The sequence below is a fragment of the Sinocyclocheilus grahami genome, unplaced genomic scaffold (genome assembly GCF_001515645.1).
Source record: "Sinocyclocheilus grahami isolate Dianchi unplaced genomic scaffold, SAMN03320097.WGS_v1.1 scaffold347.1, whole genome shotgun sequence".
Taxonomy (NCBI): domain Eukaryota; kingdom Metazoa; phylum Chordata; class Actinopteri; order Cypriniformes; family Cyprinidae; genus Sinocyclocheilus; species Sinocyclocheilus grahami.
Genome location: NW_015505526.1, coordinates 887,957 through 910,274, shown reverse-complemented (window position 1 = coordinate 910,274; position 22,318 = coordinate 887,957). Strand labels below are relative to the sequence as shown.

Here is a 22,318-nt window from a genome sequence, read left to right as displayed (position 1 = left end):
AAGCTTTGACCCTGGATCAGTTATTTAGGTCAAGAAAAGAGGGCATGACATGGAACAGTCACGAGCTCAAAGACTATACGAAGGACAACAATGCAGTTCATACGAGAATAAATATCATTTATGGTGTCTTTTTTGCGTAGCGTCTTAGAACTATTGTTATCTCAGCATCCTCATAGGGTTGAGTGTTAAAGGTCACGGGTTAGATTTCTAGGGAACACACATGGATAAAACGCTAGAACGCTAGAACTTCCAGTGCATTTGCCAAATTGAAATGGGAATGTCAACTCGAGAACATTGCATTGTGGGATATTGTACCCATTATACAAGATTGATTGTTTCCTCCATGGGATAAGGTAATTACGACTTGACCTCACAATTAGTTTTTTACAATTCTAAGTTTATATCTCGCAATTCTTCCTCACAATTTGAAAGTTTCGCAAATTGCATGATGTAAACTCAGAATTGCGTAATATAAACTCAGAATTGCATAACATATACTCAGAATTGCGAGATATAAATGCAGTATTGCGCAATATAAACAACTGTGGTTAAATCAGAATTGTATGATATAAACTCAGAAATGCGTAATATAAACTTGCAATTCTGAGAAGAAAAGTTGAAATTGAGATATAAACTTAAAACTGATCAAATCTGCAATTATGTAGCGGAAAAAAAAAACTGAATTACAAAATTCTGAAAAAAGTCAGAATTGTGACACAGAATTACGTTTTTATCCCCTTGCAGAAACAAGCTTTCAAACTATTATGTTCTGATGCATAATGCACATTTCGGCAAATGTAGTACGTATTTCCATGCATACAGAAAATGTGCATACTATGCACAGAATACATACTATACACTGCAGATGGTAGTATGCTATTCTGAACAAGCCCAGGTTATTTTATATAGCAGCACTGAAATGAATAAATGTAAATGCACAAACTCACATTGACACCAATTTTTCATTACGAAAACTGAAGTTTATCTGAGCAAAATAAGGGGTAAAAAAGGCTTAAACGATTCCTTGCATCCAGCAGTTTGGAACAAAAGCATTGTTCTTCTTCAGTCCAGACAGACGTTCTTTCAGAGAGAACGTCTGCCATGTAAACGTGGGGGGAAACCATAATAAAATACACAACTCAAAAGCTACAAAAGGAAAGGAAATGAAAGGAGGGGCTGGAGCTGATTGAGATCCATTAAACTACAGCGTACTGCTGATACAACAGCTCACGAATCTTGTAGTAGTCATCACAATGGCAGCCTTCCAGACAGATGCGGCCCGCTTCCGTCTGAGACAGAGAGAGAGAGAGAGAGAGAGAGAGAGAGGTCAGTGTTGTACAGCAGTGCAGTGAGGTGTTCAGGTGAGCATGTTAAGAGCTGTTCACAGTACACACAGGATGTCCCGTCCTTCGGATGAGACGTTAAATCGAGGTCCTGACTCTCAGTGGTCATTAAAAATCCCATGGCACTTCTCGTAAAGAGTAGGGGTGTAACCCCGGTGTCCTGGCCAAATTGCCCCCCTGGCCTTTGTCAATCATGGCCTCCTAATAATCCCCAACCACTTGATTGGCTCTATGACTCTCTCTCCTCTCCACCTGTAGCTGGTGTGTGGTGAGCGCACTGGCGCTGCTGTCCTGTGGCTGCCGTCGCATCATCCAAGTGGATGCTGCACACTGGTGGTGGTTGAGGAGAGACCCCCCCATATGATTGTAAAGCGCTTTGGGTGTACAACAATACACAATAAAGCGCTATATAAATGCATCATTCATTCATAACAAAACAGCATAACGCTGGAATCTCAAGATGATTTGAACACTTGCCACTGGTACTACAAAAAGTCTGGCTAACTAGTCATATCGTGGCAGGTTCCTGATATATATATATATATATATATATATATATATAATATGATATACTGGAGGTGGGCAATATACCAGTATTATACAGTGTTGGGGAAAGTTACTTTTAAAAGTAATGCATTACAATATTGCGTTACTCCATAAAAAAGTAAGTAATTACGTTACTTTTGCGTTACTTTTTAAATCTGGATAGGGCTTGCTTGTTTGTTTTTAAAATAAAAAAAGTTATATTTTTGGCAAATATAAAAGCTTTTCACACCAAAAGTGAAATGAATAAGCCTCGGGCTGAAGGGAAAGTAAATGTACGTCCGTACAGTAGAATACAGAAGAAGACATTTCAACACACTTCAGCAATAAAAAAAGACACAAATGTTTGTCTAGAGTCATTTGTGCTTATTAGTACGCTTGAACTGGATCATCGAAGGTCAGAAGCAAAGACATTGGTTAATAGAATGGGATTAAATACATAAAGGATATTTGTGTTGTTTAACATTTAATTATTGCAGGTTTGCGTCATATTCTGAGTTGCATTATTTTTTAGAACTACAGTAACATCTTCTGATTTCTCTCAGCATGGGGACAGGAGAGCTGTCAGTCAGTAAATTGAAAAAAAAAAGTAACTTGCGTTACTTATTTGAAAAAGTAACTCTCTTGTAAATTAAAAAGTAATGCGTTACTTTACTAGTTACTTGAAAAAAGTAATCTGATTACGTAACTCGCGTTACTTGTAATGCGTTACCCCCAACACTGGTATTATATACTGACAAAACTGTGGTTGTGTACATGGCTTCCACATGATAGAGAAAGACCATAATTAATTAATTTAAATTTAAAAAAATTAATAAAAGAGATTCCTTTTTTTTATGATTGTTGTTTTAAAAATAGGTGTATATGACAGCACAAAACACACACACACACAAATAAATATATTCAATATAAATAAACTTAATTGGGCTGCATGTAAATTAATTAATTAATTAAATGTAGTCTACCTTTATTTTGGAAATAATGTTCAGACAAATTACTTAATCCTTTTATGCAATATAATATATATGTAATGTTGCATATATATTACAACAAAATGTTTAGTTTTTTTAAGTTCATGTGTGCAGTAAACATTATATATTCCTATTTTGTTAAAACATGCAAAATTGTGTGCATTATGGATGGGTAAATCTTTCTAAATTGATATACACATGACATTAAACTACATGTTTCATTCTGCAAGTGACATCCAGTTTTCTCAAAAATACACTTATGTATTATTGATCCAAGTTTACGTCAAGAAATTTCTAACATTGGTTGTAAGATAATGACTTGAATTGAAAAATATAATGGCTGATATGACTTCCAGTTCATTTGTCAAATTGGAAATGGAAGGTCAACTCAGAAGCACTGAATTGTGGGAAACTGTATTATTTTCCATAATTATGAGACAATGCCGATGATGCTTGTGTTGACAGGTTAATAAGATCTCAATGAACAGATTTACTGTGTGTGCATGTATGTAGCATGACAAGATACAACAAGCTGCATGTGCTTAAAAAGCTGCGTTGCTACTTTTTGTCAAGATTATTGCAGATTATAGATACATTACTATATTAATTATGCTTAATTTTTCAATTTAAAAATACGTGCAGATCACTGCATAAACGTCTTTCAAAAGGCAATGTCCCGAGTCGTCAAATCCAAATTTGGCTTTTTGCAACACACATTAAGAACACATCCTGATTGTACAGCTCATAATGTGCCGGCCACTAATCAAATATTCATAAGAGGTGATTTGCATATTATGTGGTGTAATGTGCTTCCACTCACCCTCCTGACAGCCACCAGATTATTACACACCAGAACTCCGCCCACAAACTCGGCCTGGATCCCTTCACGCAGCAGGACCTGCTTAAAGTCCGACAGGCGAGGCTCGTTGATGAACACAGACTGATGACCCGGGACCTGAGGAGAACACGTGTTATTTCCCATGAGGAGATGTTTCTATTTGAATGTCTTTCCCCTGGTGATCAGCTGTACAATAGAGCTTTATTTCAACCTTCATCAGGAGATCATTTTATCCTCATTTATAATGTGACTCACTCTCTTCACTTCACATATATTTTCCTCTGTTCTCTTGCTCTGCATTGCAGCAGACTTGTATTCTCTAACCAACATGTACTATTATAATTTTGGTTAATACTTCAAATTAGATTTTATTTTCTGTTTTCACTTTAATTTTAAAGTTTTAGAAATTCTGTTGTGTTGTTTTAGTTCATTTATAGTTATTTTATTACTTCAACTTTAAGCAAAATTCAATTGAATTAAAATTTTATTTTGCTGTGTTTTGTAACTTTTTATATATTTATATATATAATATAAATATTATTATTAAATATATATAATATATTTACTATACAATATGTCTACATAGTATTATTAATTTTACTACGTTTGTTTAGTTTTAGTTATTATGATAATTCAACTTAAACCTAACAACGAGATATATATTGCCTTGGCAACTAGCTGAAATAAAGTTTAAGTTTATAGTTTTTGTTGATATTTTGAATGACATTTTATCGATATATATTCTCTGTTTTCACTTTAATTTGTGTTAAAAGTTTTAGAAATGTTTGTTTTTGTCATTACTACTATTATTATTTTTTAAAGGTGTCTATATAGTAGTTATTAATTTTTATTTATTAGTCTTTATTTAGTTTTAATTATTTTATTACTTCAAATTAAACTAAATGAAAAGTAGAAATGTTGCCTTGGCAACTGATTTTTGAAATACGATTTTATCTTAATTTATTCGGTTTTCACTTTAATTTGATAGTTTTAGTCATTTTAGTAAAAGTATTTTGTCATTATTAGGTTTCTTTTTAATTTGTCTATAGTATTTATTAATTTTAGTTTATAGTTATTTTATTACATCAAATTAAGTGGAATTGAGAACTGTTGCCTTGGCAACTAGCTGAAATAAAATTCAGTTTTACTGTAAAAAAGTCTTTCTGGGACTTTTCCAAACTCCCTGAAAACTGCAGTTGTTAAACCCCTTCTGAAAAAGAGAAATCTTGATAACACCATATTGAGCAACTATAGACCAATATCAAATCTTCCTTTTATAGGAAAGATTATTGAAAAGGTAGTAAAATTACATTATAATTATGTTTATAGTTTTTGTAAATATTTTGAATTAGATTTTAATTTAATATTTTCTGTTTTCACTTGAATTTTATTTTGTATTTAGTTTGGCAATCTTTTGACATTTTTATTTTGATTATTATTTATTTTTAAAAGATGTCTATATAGTACGTAGTAATTTTTTTGTCATAAAACGGATAGTTCCGGTCCTTGATTCTGATTGGTTGAGCTGTGTTCGAAGCTGTTGTAAATTACTCTACAAACATACGCCTTAATTTACTTCTGTGTGTTGCTCGTCAACCACTTTGTTGCAACCACAACTGTTTCTGAGGAACTATATTGTTTGGTGGAAGAATACGGTTTTTATTTATATCATTACACTTTATTTGCTCTGTTTTATTTTGTGAAACCTAACTACGTATATGGAATAACCGTATAAAAGCAATAAGCCCCGTGAAGCCCTTAGCTGTTATAAATGCACTGTAAACCACGGCTTCTTGGGGCTTACTACTTTATTTTACATTATCTACTTAAACTAAACAAAACTTGAGCAACGCAGGTTAAACGTGTTGTTTGTGCAGGATTTGCTGTGTCTCTCTCACCTCATGAGCAGGCAGCGGCTCCAGCGTGGGAATGACGTCGCTCTCCTCTGAAATCTCCCTGTCGTCCTCTCCAAACAGAGTCTTGATGGCCCGCTGGTTAGCCGCGGCGCTGGGCTCAGTCGTCAGGTCCGGCGTGACGTCCATGGCTGGCTCTCCATTCTCCGTCTCCTCTTTGGCGTCTCCCATCTCTGCGACGACACCCGTGTCCACTTTCTCCACCCGCATATCCAGAACGCCATCGATCCAGGCCAGCTCTGTGTCTTTGGCTTTACAGAACTGCAGCGAACTGACCAACGAGTCCTTCAGTCTGACCTACAGACACATTTACAGCTTCATCAGTCTGTGAACATTTCAGAAGACTGGACACTTTGCAATGTCAAAGTTAAAATTATAGCATAACATGATAAATGATGCTATTTTGAAACATCCACAACTCAAAGCTCCCAGAACCTTTAGTGAACTATTCCATATCTTAATATTTATATATTAAGCAGTAAGATGGAGTTTAGCATGTCATACTGCAAAACTTTCACATAAATTCACATTTGGCTATATGGAGGTGCTCAAATGTCTGATTTCACATAGAACTACTGGTTTTCTCCCAATAAGTTAATATACAGCCTGTTAAAATAATGCCGTAAATAAGAATCTGAAAAGAAAGAAGCTTTAAATTAATATTTTAACGTGCGTGAATAAATCCAACCACCCCTATAGATTTAAGTTTCACTTTCCATAATCCATGACCGGCAGAGGAGCATCTTGGCGGCAGCGATTTAAATCTTTAACAAGACTCAAACTGACACAGGCAGAGTGAAAGACTGGATTTTTTCGATCAGGTAGGGTACAAGTGATTTCAAAACATTTCAGCCAGTTTATATATTTTATATATTTATCTCATATAAGATGCATTTGGTTGAGTTGCGTTGCAGTAAAGCGCTTCATTGTAGTACTACGGTGATTATCTCTTCAGCACGCAGCGCAAGTAGGTCAAACAACAATGCAGAATATTAATAACTGACTGGGACTGTCATATACATAACATTATAATGTGAACACTATTATAATAAAACGCTGTGAAATTTTAGAGTTTAGTTGCCGTGTTTCTGCACGTTATATCCACAAAAGGAGTTAATTCAGAGCCGCGTTCATGTGCATTCATGGCATTTTGTGTAGATAGCCTATAAGTCGTAATATTAACATTATGTTGTATAAATAACAAAGCATATTCTATATGAGATAAATGATGACTTAAATACCATTGATTAAAAACCTGCTGCTTCATTCTACTGGTCATCTTCAGCGCGCGCAGCTCAAAACAGAAATGCAGAACATTAATAACTACTGTCATATATACATAACAACAACAACATTCTAATGAGAGCACTATTGTAAAAAATGTGAAAATCCTTAGTGGGGGACACCCCTATATATATATATAGATATATATATTATTGATGTCAAATGATTGTAAAAAATGTGAAAATCCTTAGTGGGGGACACCCCTATATATACATATATATATATATTAGTGCTGTCAAATGATTAATCGCGATTAATCGCATCCAAAATAAAAGTTTTGTTTACATAATATATGTATGTGTGCTCTATATGTTTATTACATAAATACACATATAATAAATATAAATACACACACATGCATGTTCAGAAAAATATGTTGTTTATATATTAAATATAATTATTTATAATATAAATTATATGAATATAAATATAGACATGTAAATACATGTAAATATTTTTCAAAATATATACTGTGTGTATTTATCTATACATAATAAATATACACAGAACACATATATGCAAACAAAAACTTTTATTTTGTATGCGATTAATCGCAATTAATCGTTTGACAGCACTAATATATATATATTTATATATATTACCTAAGTTGGCATTTCTCAAAGTTGTTGAAATATATATAATTTGTAAATGTCAGTTTTTGTGTGACGGAGAGAGTTATTACCTGGTAAATGTGGGTCTCGCTGGTGGCGTCCACAGTCTCCTGCAGTTTTGGCGTGTAAACTTTGATGTCTTTGCCGCTGAAGGCCTTGCAGGACTCGGCCAGGTCCTGGCTGGCCTCAGGCGGCCCGTGAACGATGATTAGCTGTCTGGGTTTCATCTGGTTTATGATCTTCTTAATGGAGTCCCCGTCAGAACGGCCCTCGTAATCGATGTACATGACTCGAGCTCTGAGGGACACAACAGATGCATCAATGACTCTGAACGCGGCATATCTGGGTCAGTCTGCCATGAAAGTACGACCAAACAATACAACATTCCAAAAAAAAAAAAAAAAAAAAAAAGCAAGAAGCCATTCCAGAATAGCCATTTTATTAATCCATATTTTTTAAAAATAACAAGCATTTAAGAATCAAACATTGTAAAAACCGGCATGAGGACTTGTTACTTCAGCTGCCACCTGATCCAGAGAGCCAGTGTAGCCCCGCAATCCCACGGGGGCACCATGCTGACAGTTGGGGGACCCTGTCTGTCTCCTCTCACCCTACCATCTATCGATCAGCTCATTGATTAACAGATTGGAAATATTAACTGGAGGATGATCCGTCTCAGGTGGGCCATGTCATTCTCATTTAGCCACAGAGCGAAGACAAGGCTGGGCAGAATAGACCAGTCTCTCATTAGCATCCTAATGACAAGGCCATCAGATAATGCTCAATCTCTATCTCATCAGCAATTACAAATTCTGACTTATGCCAGCATAATGTGTGTTAAATAAATGCAAAATTTAAATACTGATGTTTTTGCTAACTTGTTATAAAAGCTTATTTTTATAAAATTATTATACTCATTGTAGATCTAATCAGCAGATCTAAAAGAAAGTCTGCTTGAATATCTTCTTTATTGCATGTACTTTAAAAAGCAACCATCAAAAAAAAAAAAAAAAGTGACCGGGCTTCCATCTTGGAAAATCTATATAGAGCATTTTTCATTAAAAATCATTTTTGCAGTCTTACAGTATAGAACTGCAGTGAATATCTATATATAATGTGGGTAAAATTGCATACATAATAGCTGCGATGACAGTTTAAAATAAATAATTGTGGTGAATATTTTGAGGTGTGCATATTTGAAGATGTAGCAAGCCAAAATTCTAAATCTTACTATGTTATGACTGCTATATCTCCCAGCTGCCAGGTGTGCAAGTTTCTCTCTCTACCACATTGCTTGGAAGAAATGTTATCTAATTTCTCAGTGAAAATGCTTTGATACCTAAGATGGCATTTCTCAAAGTTGTTGAAATATATATAATTTGTAAATGTCAGTTTTTGTGTGACGGAGAGAGTTATTACCTGGTAAATGTGGGTCTCGCTGGTGGCGTCCACAGTCTCCTGCAGTTTTGGCGTGTAAACTTTGATGTCTTTGCCGCTGAAGGCCTTGCAGGACTCGGCCAGGTCCTGGCTGGCCTCAGGCGGCCCGTGAACGATGATTAGCTGTCTGGGTTTCATCTGGTTTATGATCTTCTTAATGGAGTCCCCGTCAGAACGGCCCTCGTAATCGATGTACATGACTCGAGCTCTGAGGGACACAACAGATGCATCAATGACTCTGAACGCGGCATATCTGGGTCAGTCTGCCATGAAAGTACGACCAAACAATACAACATTCCAAAAAAAAAAAAAAAAAAAAAAAGCAAGAAGCCATTCCAGAATAGCCAAAAAAAAAAAAAACAAAAAAAAAAAAAAAAAGAAGAAGAATTATATATATATATATATAATATCTCACAACACTGACAGAATTTGACTAATCTATAGATTTGAATTTGACAAAGCTATAGAATTTTTTTTCCCCATTTAGATTCAAACTTTAGAGTAGACAATGTAAATATAAATCTCATTTGTTTTTTTAACCAAAATTTCAGTAACAGATTTTCACATTTTTTTATTAATAAATAAATAAATATACATATATATATATATATATATACATATACACACACACACACAATTTTATCATAATAATATTTAAATATATTACTATATAGTATATTAATTGTTATTAATTATAATGTTATAATTATTTTATATAATTATATTATTATTTTAATTAATAATTACTATTTATTTTCCTGAAGACTCGTTGTCTGTATATCGGGTTTATAAAATATTTTGCTTAACTTTACAAAATAAGCTCTCATTTGATGAGGTTTTTCTAAATGGTAGGAACCTGAAAAGCTTAATATATATATATATATATATATATATATATACATATACACACACACACACAATTTTATCATAATAATATTTAAATATATTACTATATAGTATATTAATTGTTATTAATTATAATGTTATAATTATTTTATATAATTATATTATTATTTTAATTAATAATTACTATTTATTTTCCTGAAGACTCGTTGTCTGTATATCGGGTTTATACAATATATTGCTTAACGTTACAAAATAAGCTCTCATTTGATGAGGTTTTTCTAAATGGTAGGAACCTGAAAAGCTTAGACAACTTATCTGAATTATTACATTTTATAATATAATAATTCTTCACAATTTTAAATAATTTACTTATTTCCATTTACCTTCTATGCATTTCATTTACACTATAAATCATGAAAATAGTAAATGTTAGCAGCTATTTTTTGTTGACATGCTGAAATGTGTATTTTCTTTCTGAAGTATTCTCATTTTCATTCTGATGTTTTCAAATGATTAAGCTTTAAAACTGATAGAATGATAATTGTAAAATGCTGGCAAGTGTTTAGCATTAAATGAAGCTCAAATCTCAAATGATTTAAACATTGCCTCACCACTGGAAATCAGAATCACTCATTGAGTCTGAACTCACATTATCTATCAATTCAGCGGCAAATAAACACACAAATCGCAGAAGAGCAAATCATTAGAGATGGATGGAGGGTTATTAGGCATAAGTGCTAATTATTCTGCTAAACCTGACAGCAGTGCATTGGCAAACACAGACATCTGAGTGTGTTTGGGAGAGACCTGAATATTTTGAACTGACTGTAGGACACGTCTATGATGCTAGATCTTAGTAAAAGCGTGACACATTTTTACCAAACACTGATTTGTGACAATCTCACACACTACGGGGTGAGCGCCACCTGCAGGCCAAATATACGGATGACATCCTAAACACTGCTTTTTAATAGAATTTATCCTCTTAAAAGGTATATATAGCCCTTGATTGTAGTTCTTACAGACCTATTTCCTTACTAAATGTAGACGTTAAAATTGTATCTAAAGTACTGGCCTCTAGAATAGAGTATATATAATACCAGATATTATTTCACAAGACCAGACAGACTTCATAAAGGGGTGCCACTCCTTCATTAATATTAGGAAACTTCTTAATGTTGTGCATTCTCCTGCGTCAGAGGGTAATCCTGAAGTGATTATTTCTCTAGACGCAGAGAAAGCATTTGATAGAGTCGAATGGAACTATTTATTTGCTGTACTAGATCAATTTGGATTTGGCTCAAAATTAATTTCCTGGATTCACCTGCTTTATCATCAACCTAAGGCAGCCGTAGTCACAAATAAGATAGTATCACAATATTTTTCCTTGTCTAGAGGCACACGGCAAGGATGCCCCCTTAGCCCTTTGCTATTTATTTTGGCTATAGAGCCATTATCATCAGTACTCCGATCATCACAGACTATCAGTGGTATTAAAAGAAGGGGTGTAGAGTATAAAGTCTCTCTATATGCTGACGATCTGTTATTATATATAACTGATCCACTATCATGCATCTCTGAAGTTGTGAAAATATTAAAAGAGTACGGGTACTTTTCAGGTTATAAATTAAACTTCTCTAAAAGTATATGCTTCCCTGTAAATCATATGGCAGATCAGATTACAGATACAGACTTGCCCTTTTGTATATCAAAATCAAGATTTAAATGCATCGTCCGAGGGTAATCCTGAAGTGATTATTTCTCTAGACGCAGAGAAAGCATTTGATAGAGTCGAATGGAACTATTTATTTGCTGTACTAGATCAATTTGGATTTGGCTCAAAATTAATTTCCTGGATTCACCTGCTTTATCATCAACCTAAGGCAGCCGTAGTCACAAATAAGATAGTATCACAATATTTTTCCTTGTCTAGAGGCACACGGCAAGGATGCCCCCTTAGCCCTTTGCTATTTATTTTGGCTATAGAGCCATTATCATCAGTACTCAGATCATCACAGTCTATCAGTGGTATTAAAAGAAGGGGTGTAGAGTATAAAGTCTCTCTATATGCTGACGATCTGTTATTATATATAACTGACCCACTATCATGTATCTCTGAAGTTGTGAAAATATTAAAAGAGTACGGGTACTTTTCAGGTTATAAATTAAACTTCTCTAAAAGTATATGCTTCCCTGTAAATCATATGGCAGATCAGATTACAGATACAGACTTGCCCTTTTGTATATCAAAATCAAGATTTAAATACTTAGGAATAAATATTACCCGTTCGTACACTGATCTGTTTAAAGCAAATTATAATCCCATACTTAAAAAACTTGAATCAGATTTCCGACGGTGGAGTGTTATATATTTGTCTTTAACTGGTAAAATCAATTGTGTTAAAATGAATGTGTTACCCAGATTATTGTATTTGTTTCAGAGTCTTCCAATTTTCTTGCCAAAGTCCTTTTATCAGTCAACCAATAGGTTGCTGTCTTCCTTTATATGGGGGTGGGCAAAAAGCCAAGAATACACAGGGAGTTTCTTGAAAACCCTAAAAAGGACGGATGACTGGCTCTCCCAAATTTGCTAAATTATTATTGGGCAGCAAATTTACAAAAAGTTATTTATTGGTTTCAGTCCCCACATATAGAATGGTGTGAAGCGGAGGCTAAATCTTGCAAATCAACATCGCTGTCGGTGCTGATTACAATGAAGTCACCATTCTCACCATCGCAGTTTTCCTCAAGTCCAGTTGTAATTTCGACTCTCAAAATATATAATCAGTTTAGACAAGCATTTCAACTCACAGAATCTTCCTTGGAAACCCCCATATGTAATAATCATCTTTTCCCAGCTGCCAAGCTAGATCCTACTTTTCAAGCAATGGCAGGACTTGGGTATAGTTAAATGCAGTGACTTTTTCATTGATAATATTTTTGCTAATTACAATGACCTGTAATGACCTTACAATGATTCGACACTTTATTCAGGCCCATTGCTCTGTGTTTCCTCAAATGCCCTCTGAATCAGGATTCACGGCAAGGATGCCCCCTTAGCCCTTTGCTATTTATTTTGGCTATAGAGCCATTATCATCAGTACTCAGATCATCACAGTCTATCAGTGGTATTAAAAGAAGGGGTGTAGAGTGTAAATTCTCTCTATATGCTGACGATCTGTTATTATATATAACTGACCCACTATCATGTATCTCTGAAGTTGTGAAAATATTAAAAGAGTACGGGTACTTGGTTCTTAAGACCCCTACACACCTCAAGGGCCTCATTTCCAAAATATATAACTTAATTATGACATTCCAAAATAGATCACTAGAGAAGATCAAAACAGAATGAATAGGAGAGTGCCCGTTGCATCTCTGAAGTTGTGAAAATATTAAAAGAGTACGGGTACTTGGTTCTTAAGACCCCTACACACCTCAAGGGCTTCATTTCCAAAATATATAACTTAATTATGACATTCCAAAATAGATCACTAGAGAAGATCAAAACAGAATGAATAGGAGAGTTGGGAATTGACATATCCAAAGACACTTGGGACAAAGCTGTTGACAGAATAAATAGGACTTCATCTTGTGCACGACTCAAGCTGATTCAGATGAAAGTTCTCTACCGGATTCACTAGTAAAACCAAACTGGCTAAACTATACCAACATATAGATGAAACATGTGATCGTTGCAGTGCATTTAAGGCAGATCTAACCCATATGTCCAAGTCATGCACTAAACTGAGACAATTTTGGTCTTCAATATTTGACATTTTAAACTCAGCATTTAATTTAAAGGGGTCATATGATGCTTTTTTTAAAGATCATTATTTTGTGTATTTGGTGTAACAGAATATGTTGACATGCTTTAATGTTCAAAAAACACATAACTTTTCAAATACTGTACATTATTGTAGGTCCTCTATGCCCCGCCTCTCTCAAACGCTTCGTTTTCTACAAAGTCCCTCCTTCCGACAAGCGCAGTCTGCTCTGATTGGCCAGCTGAACCAGTGCATTGTGATTGGCCGAACACCGCAAGCACTCGTCGGAAATGTAACGCCCCTTACCATAATCACGAGCTTCATCTTTCAAAATAAATGTAAAGACAGTAAATAATGTCATTAGTTTTACCATCAGTTCAAGCCCGAAAGGGGAACAGACACTGTAATGATGCAGTACACAAGCTGCGGTTAAGACAGCTGACTCTACTGTGATGTGATGTGATGTGTGTCTCTCTCTCTCTCTCTCTCTCTCTCTCTCTCACACACACACGCGCGTGCACACGTGCACACACACACACATGATGCGCAAAACTCCGCATTTGAACAGTCAATAGCAAATACTTAAACTAATAATAAAACAGTAGCTGATTCAGAAGCGCAAGATTGTCATAGCAAAGTCAGAATTACCTCCTCTCCTAGGTTCACGAAATGGTGGTCCATAAAATGCATTGCTGTTCTGTTGTAAGTCATCTTAAAGATTCCTAAATGCATCTACTTCTGGAAGGCCAAATAAAGTGCTTTTGCTTTCGCCTAGAAACACACAGCGTCTCCCTGACATGCTGCTTCAACACTAACTGCGGTTACTGAAACCACGCCTTCTTTCTTTGCGTGAACATTTGGGCGCATTATGCAAATATTTCCACATAGTGAGGTAGATATGTGGGGGCGTGTTAGAACGAGCCGTTTTAGGGGGGTGTGGCAGAGTCTTAACTTTGATAAAGAATATCTCTTTGGTTTTGAGACTTTAGTCTTTGCAACTTCAGGGATCTTATCTATGCACAATCAGCTTGTAACACTCCAAAGAGAAAGGAAAACTTGAAATCGCATCATATGACCCCTTTAAGAATGCAGCCTAACCCAATAATGGCTCTGTTTGGAGTTACAGGTGACAACATTCACATAACTGAAGATAAAGAAAATGACATGGCATTTGCAACATTAATAGCTAGAAGAAGAATTATTTTAGAGTGGAAATCACCAATGCCACCTAAATCATCACTATGGCTTAGTGATGTAATGTTTTTTCTAAAAACTGAAAAAAACATTCACATAACTGAAGATAAAGAAAATGACATGGCATTTGCAACATTAATAGCTAGAAGAAGAATTATTTTAGAGTGGAAATCACCAATGCCACCTAAATCATCACTATGGCTTAGTGATGTAATGTTTTTTCTAAAAACTGAAAAAATCTCATATTTTCTAAGAGGATCAACCAGAACGTTTTACAAAACATTGGATCCTTTAATAATCTATATCGAGAAGAATGTACTCCTCCAACTTTGAGCCAAGCCCCCCAACCCCCCACCCCACACACAAATCCTCTCCCCTTCCCCTGCCCCCATGGTCTTTTTTGTTTTGTTTTGTTTTATGTTGTGGGTAGAAAAAGTAAAAATGAATGCCTTTGAAAGTGCCTTTGTCACTGAATTCTTTCAATGTACCTTGTTCTGATAAAAATATATATATATATAAAACAAAAAGTATATATATCTTGTTTTAAAACTTTTCAACATAAAATGTATAGAACAAAACCTGAAAAAAACTAAATTTAATAATAAATAAATATATATATAACACTGGTTTTAATATATTTAAACTGTCGTATACTTTTATTTTAACTTTAGCATTTTGTACAAAAAAAAACAGTAGTTATATACAGACAGTAAAAATATTTTTCGAAGTTGTAAATAAAACAAAGATTATTGGAGTATATTTTACAAGAAAATACCATTTTAGTCTTTCTAATTTAAAATTTGATGTTTAATTCAACGTCTTACTTCCTGTTTCTTTGTAATTGTTTGTGAATTTACTAGCAATTTCTGAGTGATTATTTTTTTACAGTATATATAAGTCTTGAACACTGCTGTAGTGCACAAATTTGCTTAGATTTATTAATATTTGACATTAGCGTTTTGAACAAAAAATAAATAATTTATAGAATAAATCCTGAATACTGCCCAATCTCACAAATTTGCTAATATTTATTCAAAAATAACACTGCAGAGGTTTTAATACATAAATAAAAAAAATACATAAAAAAATATATATTTTTATATATTAAACCTCTACATTTAAAGTTTAGCATTTTGCACAGAAATGATATGTAAACAAATTATGTGTGTGTGTGTAGAATTTTCTAATATTATAAATTCTAATAAAAACAACAACAACACTGCTGAGGTTTTAATACAACCCTCCCTATTAAAACATTTAAACAAAGTAAATGTAGGTTTTTTTTCCAATGAACTTTCATCCAGAGTTTTTTCACTTATTTATCATAATCAGTAATAAGAGTCAGACTGATGATGAAATGAACAATCACCTGATGTCTAGCGCTTGTGTGGTGCTGGTGCATTTGGTGGGAACGTCGGACAGGTCCTGCTCCATCGGCTCCTCTCCGTTAGTCAGTCCAGACTCCAGTTTGCTCTTCTCCTCTTCTGTGGCCTGGAGCTCTGGAACCAGAAACTCCTCGGGCCTGTGGTTAGAGTAAATACAGAACATGAATATTACACAATAAACATAACACATATAATAGAGGATTTATAAAATACTTTTTATTAGTTTATGGAGGAAATAGTAGCACAAACCCATAAATATCATGGTATTACCATCCGATTCTGATTTTTTTAAGGGAAATAACTCTAAATCGTCTCACTCACCTTATGATTTCGCCGTATTCATCCCATTTGACTCGCTCCTCGTGTGTAGGGAACATGGGGTAGGACTTTTTGGCCTGTTTGAAGAAGCTGCCCTTCCTCCCGCCCTCGCCCTTCATCATCAGGTCATGATGCTTGGTCTTCACCACCGCCGGCTGCTCCAGATCATCGTCCATATCGCTCTCATCGCTCGAGTCCATGTCCACCCTGACCATCAACACAGAGTGCTCTTATTAAACCTGAGGTAGGGTTAGGATTCAGAGCTGATCTAATAATAGTGATGGCATTATTAAACCATAAACAACTGAGATTGCCTTATAGTGCTGCTCAAAAGTGAATATAACATACTCATGAACAGTGCTTTATCTCAATATCTTTAGGTTAACATGAATATTACTGTGTAAAGTGAAGTGTACATTTTAGGTGTTGTAATTTTTTATCACCTTTTTGACTTCAATAGTTCCTTTCTAGTGGTCTCATATATAATTGTCTCATATGTGACCCTGGACCACAAAACCAGTCATAAGGGTAAATTTCCCGATTTATGCATCATCTGAAAGCTGAATAAATAAGCTTTCCATTGATGTATGGTTTGTTAGGATAGCTACAATGTAATTTGTAATGTAATGTAATTTGATTGCCTTTAATTTTAAATGGAAAGAGCACAGACGACTTATTTTGTTTATATGAAGAGATTTATTTTATTTGTGTTATTTATTTGATTTGGGGCTTGTTTTAAAATTTCAATTTAGTTTTGTTATTTACATTTACATTATATTTAAATTTTGGTATTTAGCAAACGCTTTTATCCAAAGCGACTAACAAATGAGGACAATAGAAGCAATCAAAACCAACAAAAGAGCAATAATTTACAAGTGCTATATTAGTACATTATTATTGTGTTATATTTCAATTTCACAAAGAAACGTGCAGTATTTTGTCCAAGCAATAATAAAAGGACACATTTAACTTATTATTTGTCTTAAATCTCATTTTGTAAAAAAAAAACATTGTGAATCGAATCGTGAGTTGAGTGAATAGTTACATCCCTAATAATATATAATATTTTTTATTAATATAATATGTGACAATTCAGTGTTATATTTTAAAATAAGTTAAATGGGTTCCAAGTTCAAAAGTTTGAGGTCAGTAAATTTAGTTTTTAACTTTTATTCAACAAGGATGCATTCAATTGAAAAAGTGACAGTAAAGACATTTATGTTACAAATGCTGAAAATGTGAAAAAAAAAAATTTCACAAAAATGTGAAGCAGCTCCACTGTTTTCAACACTGATAATAATCAGAAATGTTTCTTGAGCAGCCAATCAGCATATTAAAATGATTTCTGATGTATCGTGACACTGAAGACTGGAGTTATGATGCTGAAAATTCAACTTTGGTTCACAGGAATAAATTACATTTTATACTTGCATAGAAAACAGTTATTTTCGCAAAACTAAGGTCGCAAAACTCTGGACTTTTGGTAGTACCTAGGATAGCAAAGTCCACTAAAGGAGGTAGAGCTTTTTCGCATTTGGCTCCCAAACTCTGGAATAGCCTTCCTGATAACGTTCGGGGTTCAGACACACTCTCTCTGTTTAAATCTAGATTAAAGACACATCTCTTTGGCCAAGCATTCAAATAATGCATCTCATAATCTTGTACTGCAGTTATATCTGATCAAATGCACATTATTATTCTTTAGTTTGGGTTAAACAAATCAATTTTGCTTGGTTGGAACAGCAGCTACGCTAATTATGTCTCTATTTGTTTCTCTGTTTTTTGACTAGGATTTACACAAGCTTCAGTCTGGATCCAGAACACCTGAGAAGAGATGATGCAACCCCTCAGAGGACCTCAGATGATAACAACCCCGAAACAACATACAGAACTACCACATTTTGCTATAAGTTTGATTGCATCATATGTTGTTCATCGTCTGTTTTATTACGTCTTAAATCGATTTTTCCGTACATTTCTGCCATATGTTCATCAACTGACAGTCACCACTGATAAGCTACGACTAAATATTGTAGAAACTTAATTTGCTGTAAAGTTGCTTTGCAATGATTAGTATCGTGAAAAGCGCTTTACAAATAAACTTGACTTGACTAACTTTAAATTTTAATAATATTTCACTCTTTTTGCTGTATTTTTGATCAAATAAATGCAGCCTTGGCAAACAGAAGAGACTTTTGAATGGTACTGTATAATGTAAAAGAGAACTAAGTGATTTTTCAGTCAGTTCACTTGTTTTGGGTCAGAGTTTGATTCATTAAAGAGCACAAATGTGAACAGACTTTAGCACTTCTTGAAACAGATAGCAAAACATGGATTCATCTGGAGGCAAAAGGCATCACTGGAAAGATAGTAGCATTAGTGCAGGCTTTGCACAACCTGATCAACTCAAGAGTTGCTGTTTCAAAGTGTTTTCATTCCATTTTAAGCAGCAGCAGCAGGAGATGTTGAATGTTTAACATCACAGCTCAAAGAGCCAACAACTTTGTGACCCAATCGCGTGAATGATAAGTATTTATAAAATTATTTTTTTTCAGTGAGGATCTGTCTTATGAATATTTGTAGAAAATTACCCTCTACACCCTTAATAAATACCGTTAGAAAGTCTTAGTTTGATCAGCAGTGTATTCTGGGTGAATCCAAGCAGTTTGTCATTCAGACAGTATTTTAGTCTCAGACACATTTCTACTCACTCTTTCGCCTGCTCCAGTTTTTTGGCAGCCTCTTTCTTCATTTTCTCTTTCTCCATGTATTCCTCTAGTTCTCGTCCTTCCAGTCTGCAACGTTTTCTTATCTGGTTTAGTTAAAGAAAAGAAAACACAAAATCTTCAAAATCACTGGCCATCCGATGCATTTTGCACACAAAAATTGCTTGAAAAAAAGCTAGAGGAAAACTAATCACTAGATTTGCCCAAATTTGTGGGATCAAATTAAATGTGATATTCAGAGATTTGTCTGAGCGATGTAATAACAAGCAAACCAGTTACCCGCTAGCAAAACAGTTTATCCAGTTTTGTTTTTTGGTAACTTTGGTAAATAAGTTCTCGTGAATAATTACAACGTCTCCTCATAGAAAGACCACAGTCTCATTAATAATCACGACACACATCCTGTAAAATTGACATGATGTAGATATTAAACCCAGAAGATGAAAAAATATCCCCCCAAAAATTAAGTTATAATGAATGGATGCTAACATTGTTTTCTGATGTGCAACAAAAAAAAGAAAAAAAAATTCTGATCATAAAATCATATTTTCAGCTAATTTCTATTTTTTCCTATGATAGTTTTTTTGTTATATTTTTTTTCAAAATCTTACTTCACAGTATGATTTTATTTCACAATCTCGATATAGCTACTTTTGTTATTTGATTTGATTTATATTAGGCTGCTGTCACTTTAAGACTGACTGCACGGATCCAATATACTGAAACTCATCTGTTATTGTTGTGCCTGTTATTCACTTTCATAATGTTGCTAAAAAAAAGTATACTTTGTCCTATCTTCATATTAAATTCCTTGTCGGCTGTTAGCCAGAAAAAGTAAACCAGACTCAAACCAGTTTAAGGCCTCACCTCCAGCTCGATTCTCTTCTCCCCTGGGTTGTCTATGAGGTAGCGGGCCAGCGTTCCCGGTGTGGTTCTGTAGGTGAGGATGACTGAGTTCTTGGCATCCTGGCACCACTGTATGAAGAGCTCTCGGGAGAAGCCGGCCTCCAGATCGGGCTGGCTGCACAGAACCACCTTCGGGCTGGGCACGCGGCTCAGATCGGACAGGCTGTGACAGAGCGACAGGTGGCGGAACTGGAAAGGGTTGTTCCTCTTGTCCTCGAAGCATCGCATCAGTTTATCGCTCATCCACTCGACCTGTGAGGAAACACAAGAAACTTTCTGATTTCTGACACGTCTTGCTACACATGCAATATTTAAAAAATAATACAGATATTATTAAGACATTTCATTGTAACAACTGATTCAGTCGGTCACTGAATCATTCATTAAACTCATTCGTTCAAAACGCGGAATCATTCAGTAATGACGTTTCAGTGTGTATTGTTTGGGGACACAAAAGCCATGGGGGAAAAAAACTAAGTATGACTTCTGACTTTCTCAGAATTCTGAGTTTACATTTCGCAATTAATAACTCATACATTTGCAACTGTGAGGAATTCTGAGAAAAAAAAAAGTCAGAATTCTTGACAATTCTGTGAAAAAAAGTTGGAATTCTTTACAGTTCTGAGAAAAAGAGTCAATTTTGAGATTATACCTCCAATTCAGAGGGGGGGAAAAAAAAGTCAGAACTGCAAGTTTATAACTCACATTTGAGAGAAAAAGGATCAAATGGATCTCAAAATATTGTGTCATAAAATCAATGTAACATTTGCTAACAATCATACTGATATTCAGGAAAAAACGCACTCTTGCTCATATGATATTGCTTAACATTATCATTTCATAAAAATATTAAACAAAACTCGTGCAGGAAAAAAGTCCCTGCTTATCTTGAATTTCGAGACATTCAAACGGCATTAAATACCATGCAGTGAAAGCACACACTTGGTTTTTGCAAAGCGAGTGACATACTCTATCATGCCAGCTTGCTTTAAAACAGTTATGACACTATTGTAGACCACACAAACAACATTTCTGAAGGACTTGACTGCGACAGCGAGACCTGGGACTTTGAGAACTCCACCACGTTGTAGCTGACGTTGTTGAGCAGGGCGAGCGAGTAAACACCCAATCCTGCGTCTTTGGTCCTCCAGATCTGATCAAGGAGCTGAGACAGTTCCAGCACTCGTCCCGCCGTATCCACGGCGATCAGCACGTTCCCGTCGCCGCGGAGGGTCTCCATGACATTGGCTGGAAGAGAGTGTAGAACGGCACACTTCATTGCAGCAAATACGTTTGATGACAAATCATCAAAATCATTTTGGGTGAACTGTTGGTTTAGTTTGAACTTACTGAGCAGTTGCTCGTCCCGTCAGATGGACACAAAAGATCATCAGTAAAGAACTTGCATTTAGTCTTGAGCATTTGTTTGTTTAAAGGGGTCATATGATGCTATTTCAAGTTTTCCTTTCTCTTTGGAGTGTTACAAGCTGATTGTGCATAGATAAGATCCCTGAAGTTGCAAAGACTAAAGTCTCAAAACCAAAGAGAAAGTCTCATAATAAACGACACATAGCTCATTTCTTAAGATACATATTTAGATTAAATCTATGTCTAAAATGTAGGTTTTGATCTAAAAGAAAAATGGCTGGATTTAATCATTCTTCAGCCTTTCAACTGTCAAACTGTCAAAAGCATATAAAAATATATATATATATCACAAATGTAAATAGGTTAAGTCCATATATATAAACAATTTTGCTAGGGTGTTAAATACAGAAACGTTTCATTGTAGTGGAAAGGAAAATTGTAGCAACTCCCTTCAAACTGTCACGTCGATAGTTGGTACAGTCCAAAGCCCTTAGCTGGAAGGGTGAATGCTGCTGTGCTAATAACACACCGAGGAAACTAGCGGAAGGTAAATGACTTTAAGTTCATATATATATATAATGTGTTTTTATACTTAATTTTGACTATTAAAGTGAATTAAGTGTTTGTACGAGTTTTCTGTGGAAGCAATGGAATTAAAATGTCGTGTTTATGTGAGGACGGTAGCAGATAGTGTGGACACGGGCCCAGAGCAGTCACCTTCACATCAACACTAACATTTATACTTTCATCATGACATTTCTATTTCGACGTTTTATTTAAGTCAGTAGATATTAATAAGGTTAGACTAAGTTTTTTGCAGACAGATCAATGAATGCTGCAGAATTGCTGTATTTCACTGGCTTTGACT

At 34.8% G+C, this 22,318-nt stretch overlaps 1 protein-coding gene across 1 annotated transcript; it reads right to left on the bottom strand.

The window, feature by feature from the left end:
* Nucleotides 1–958: 958 nt before the first annotated feature.
* LOC107548411 (cleavage and polyadenylation specificity factor subunit 2-like) lies at nucleotides 959–21,451 on the bottom strand (the record flags this gene model as incomplete). Its single annotated transcript, XM_016229075.1, has 10 exons — nucleotides 959–1,289; nucleotides 3,678–3,812; nucleotides 5,594–5,905; nucleotides 8,923–9,148; nucleotides 16,117–16,269; nucleotides 16,454–16,657; nucleotides 19,162–19,262; nucleotides 20,044–20,334; nucleotides 21,143–21,330; nucleotides 21,433–21,451. Coding segments are annotated over 10 exons (1,722 nt in total), but the record flags the coding sequence as incomplete, so codon positions are not given.
* Nucleotides 21,452–22,318: the final 867 nt, after the last annotated feature.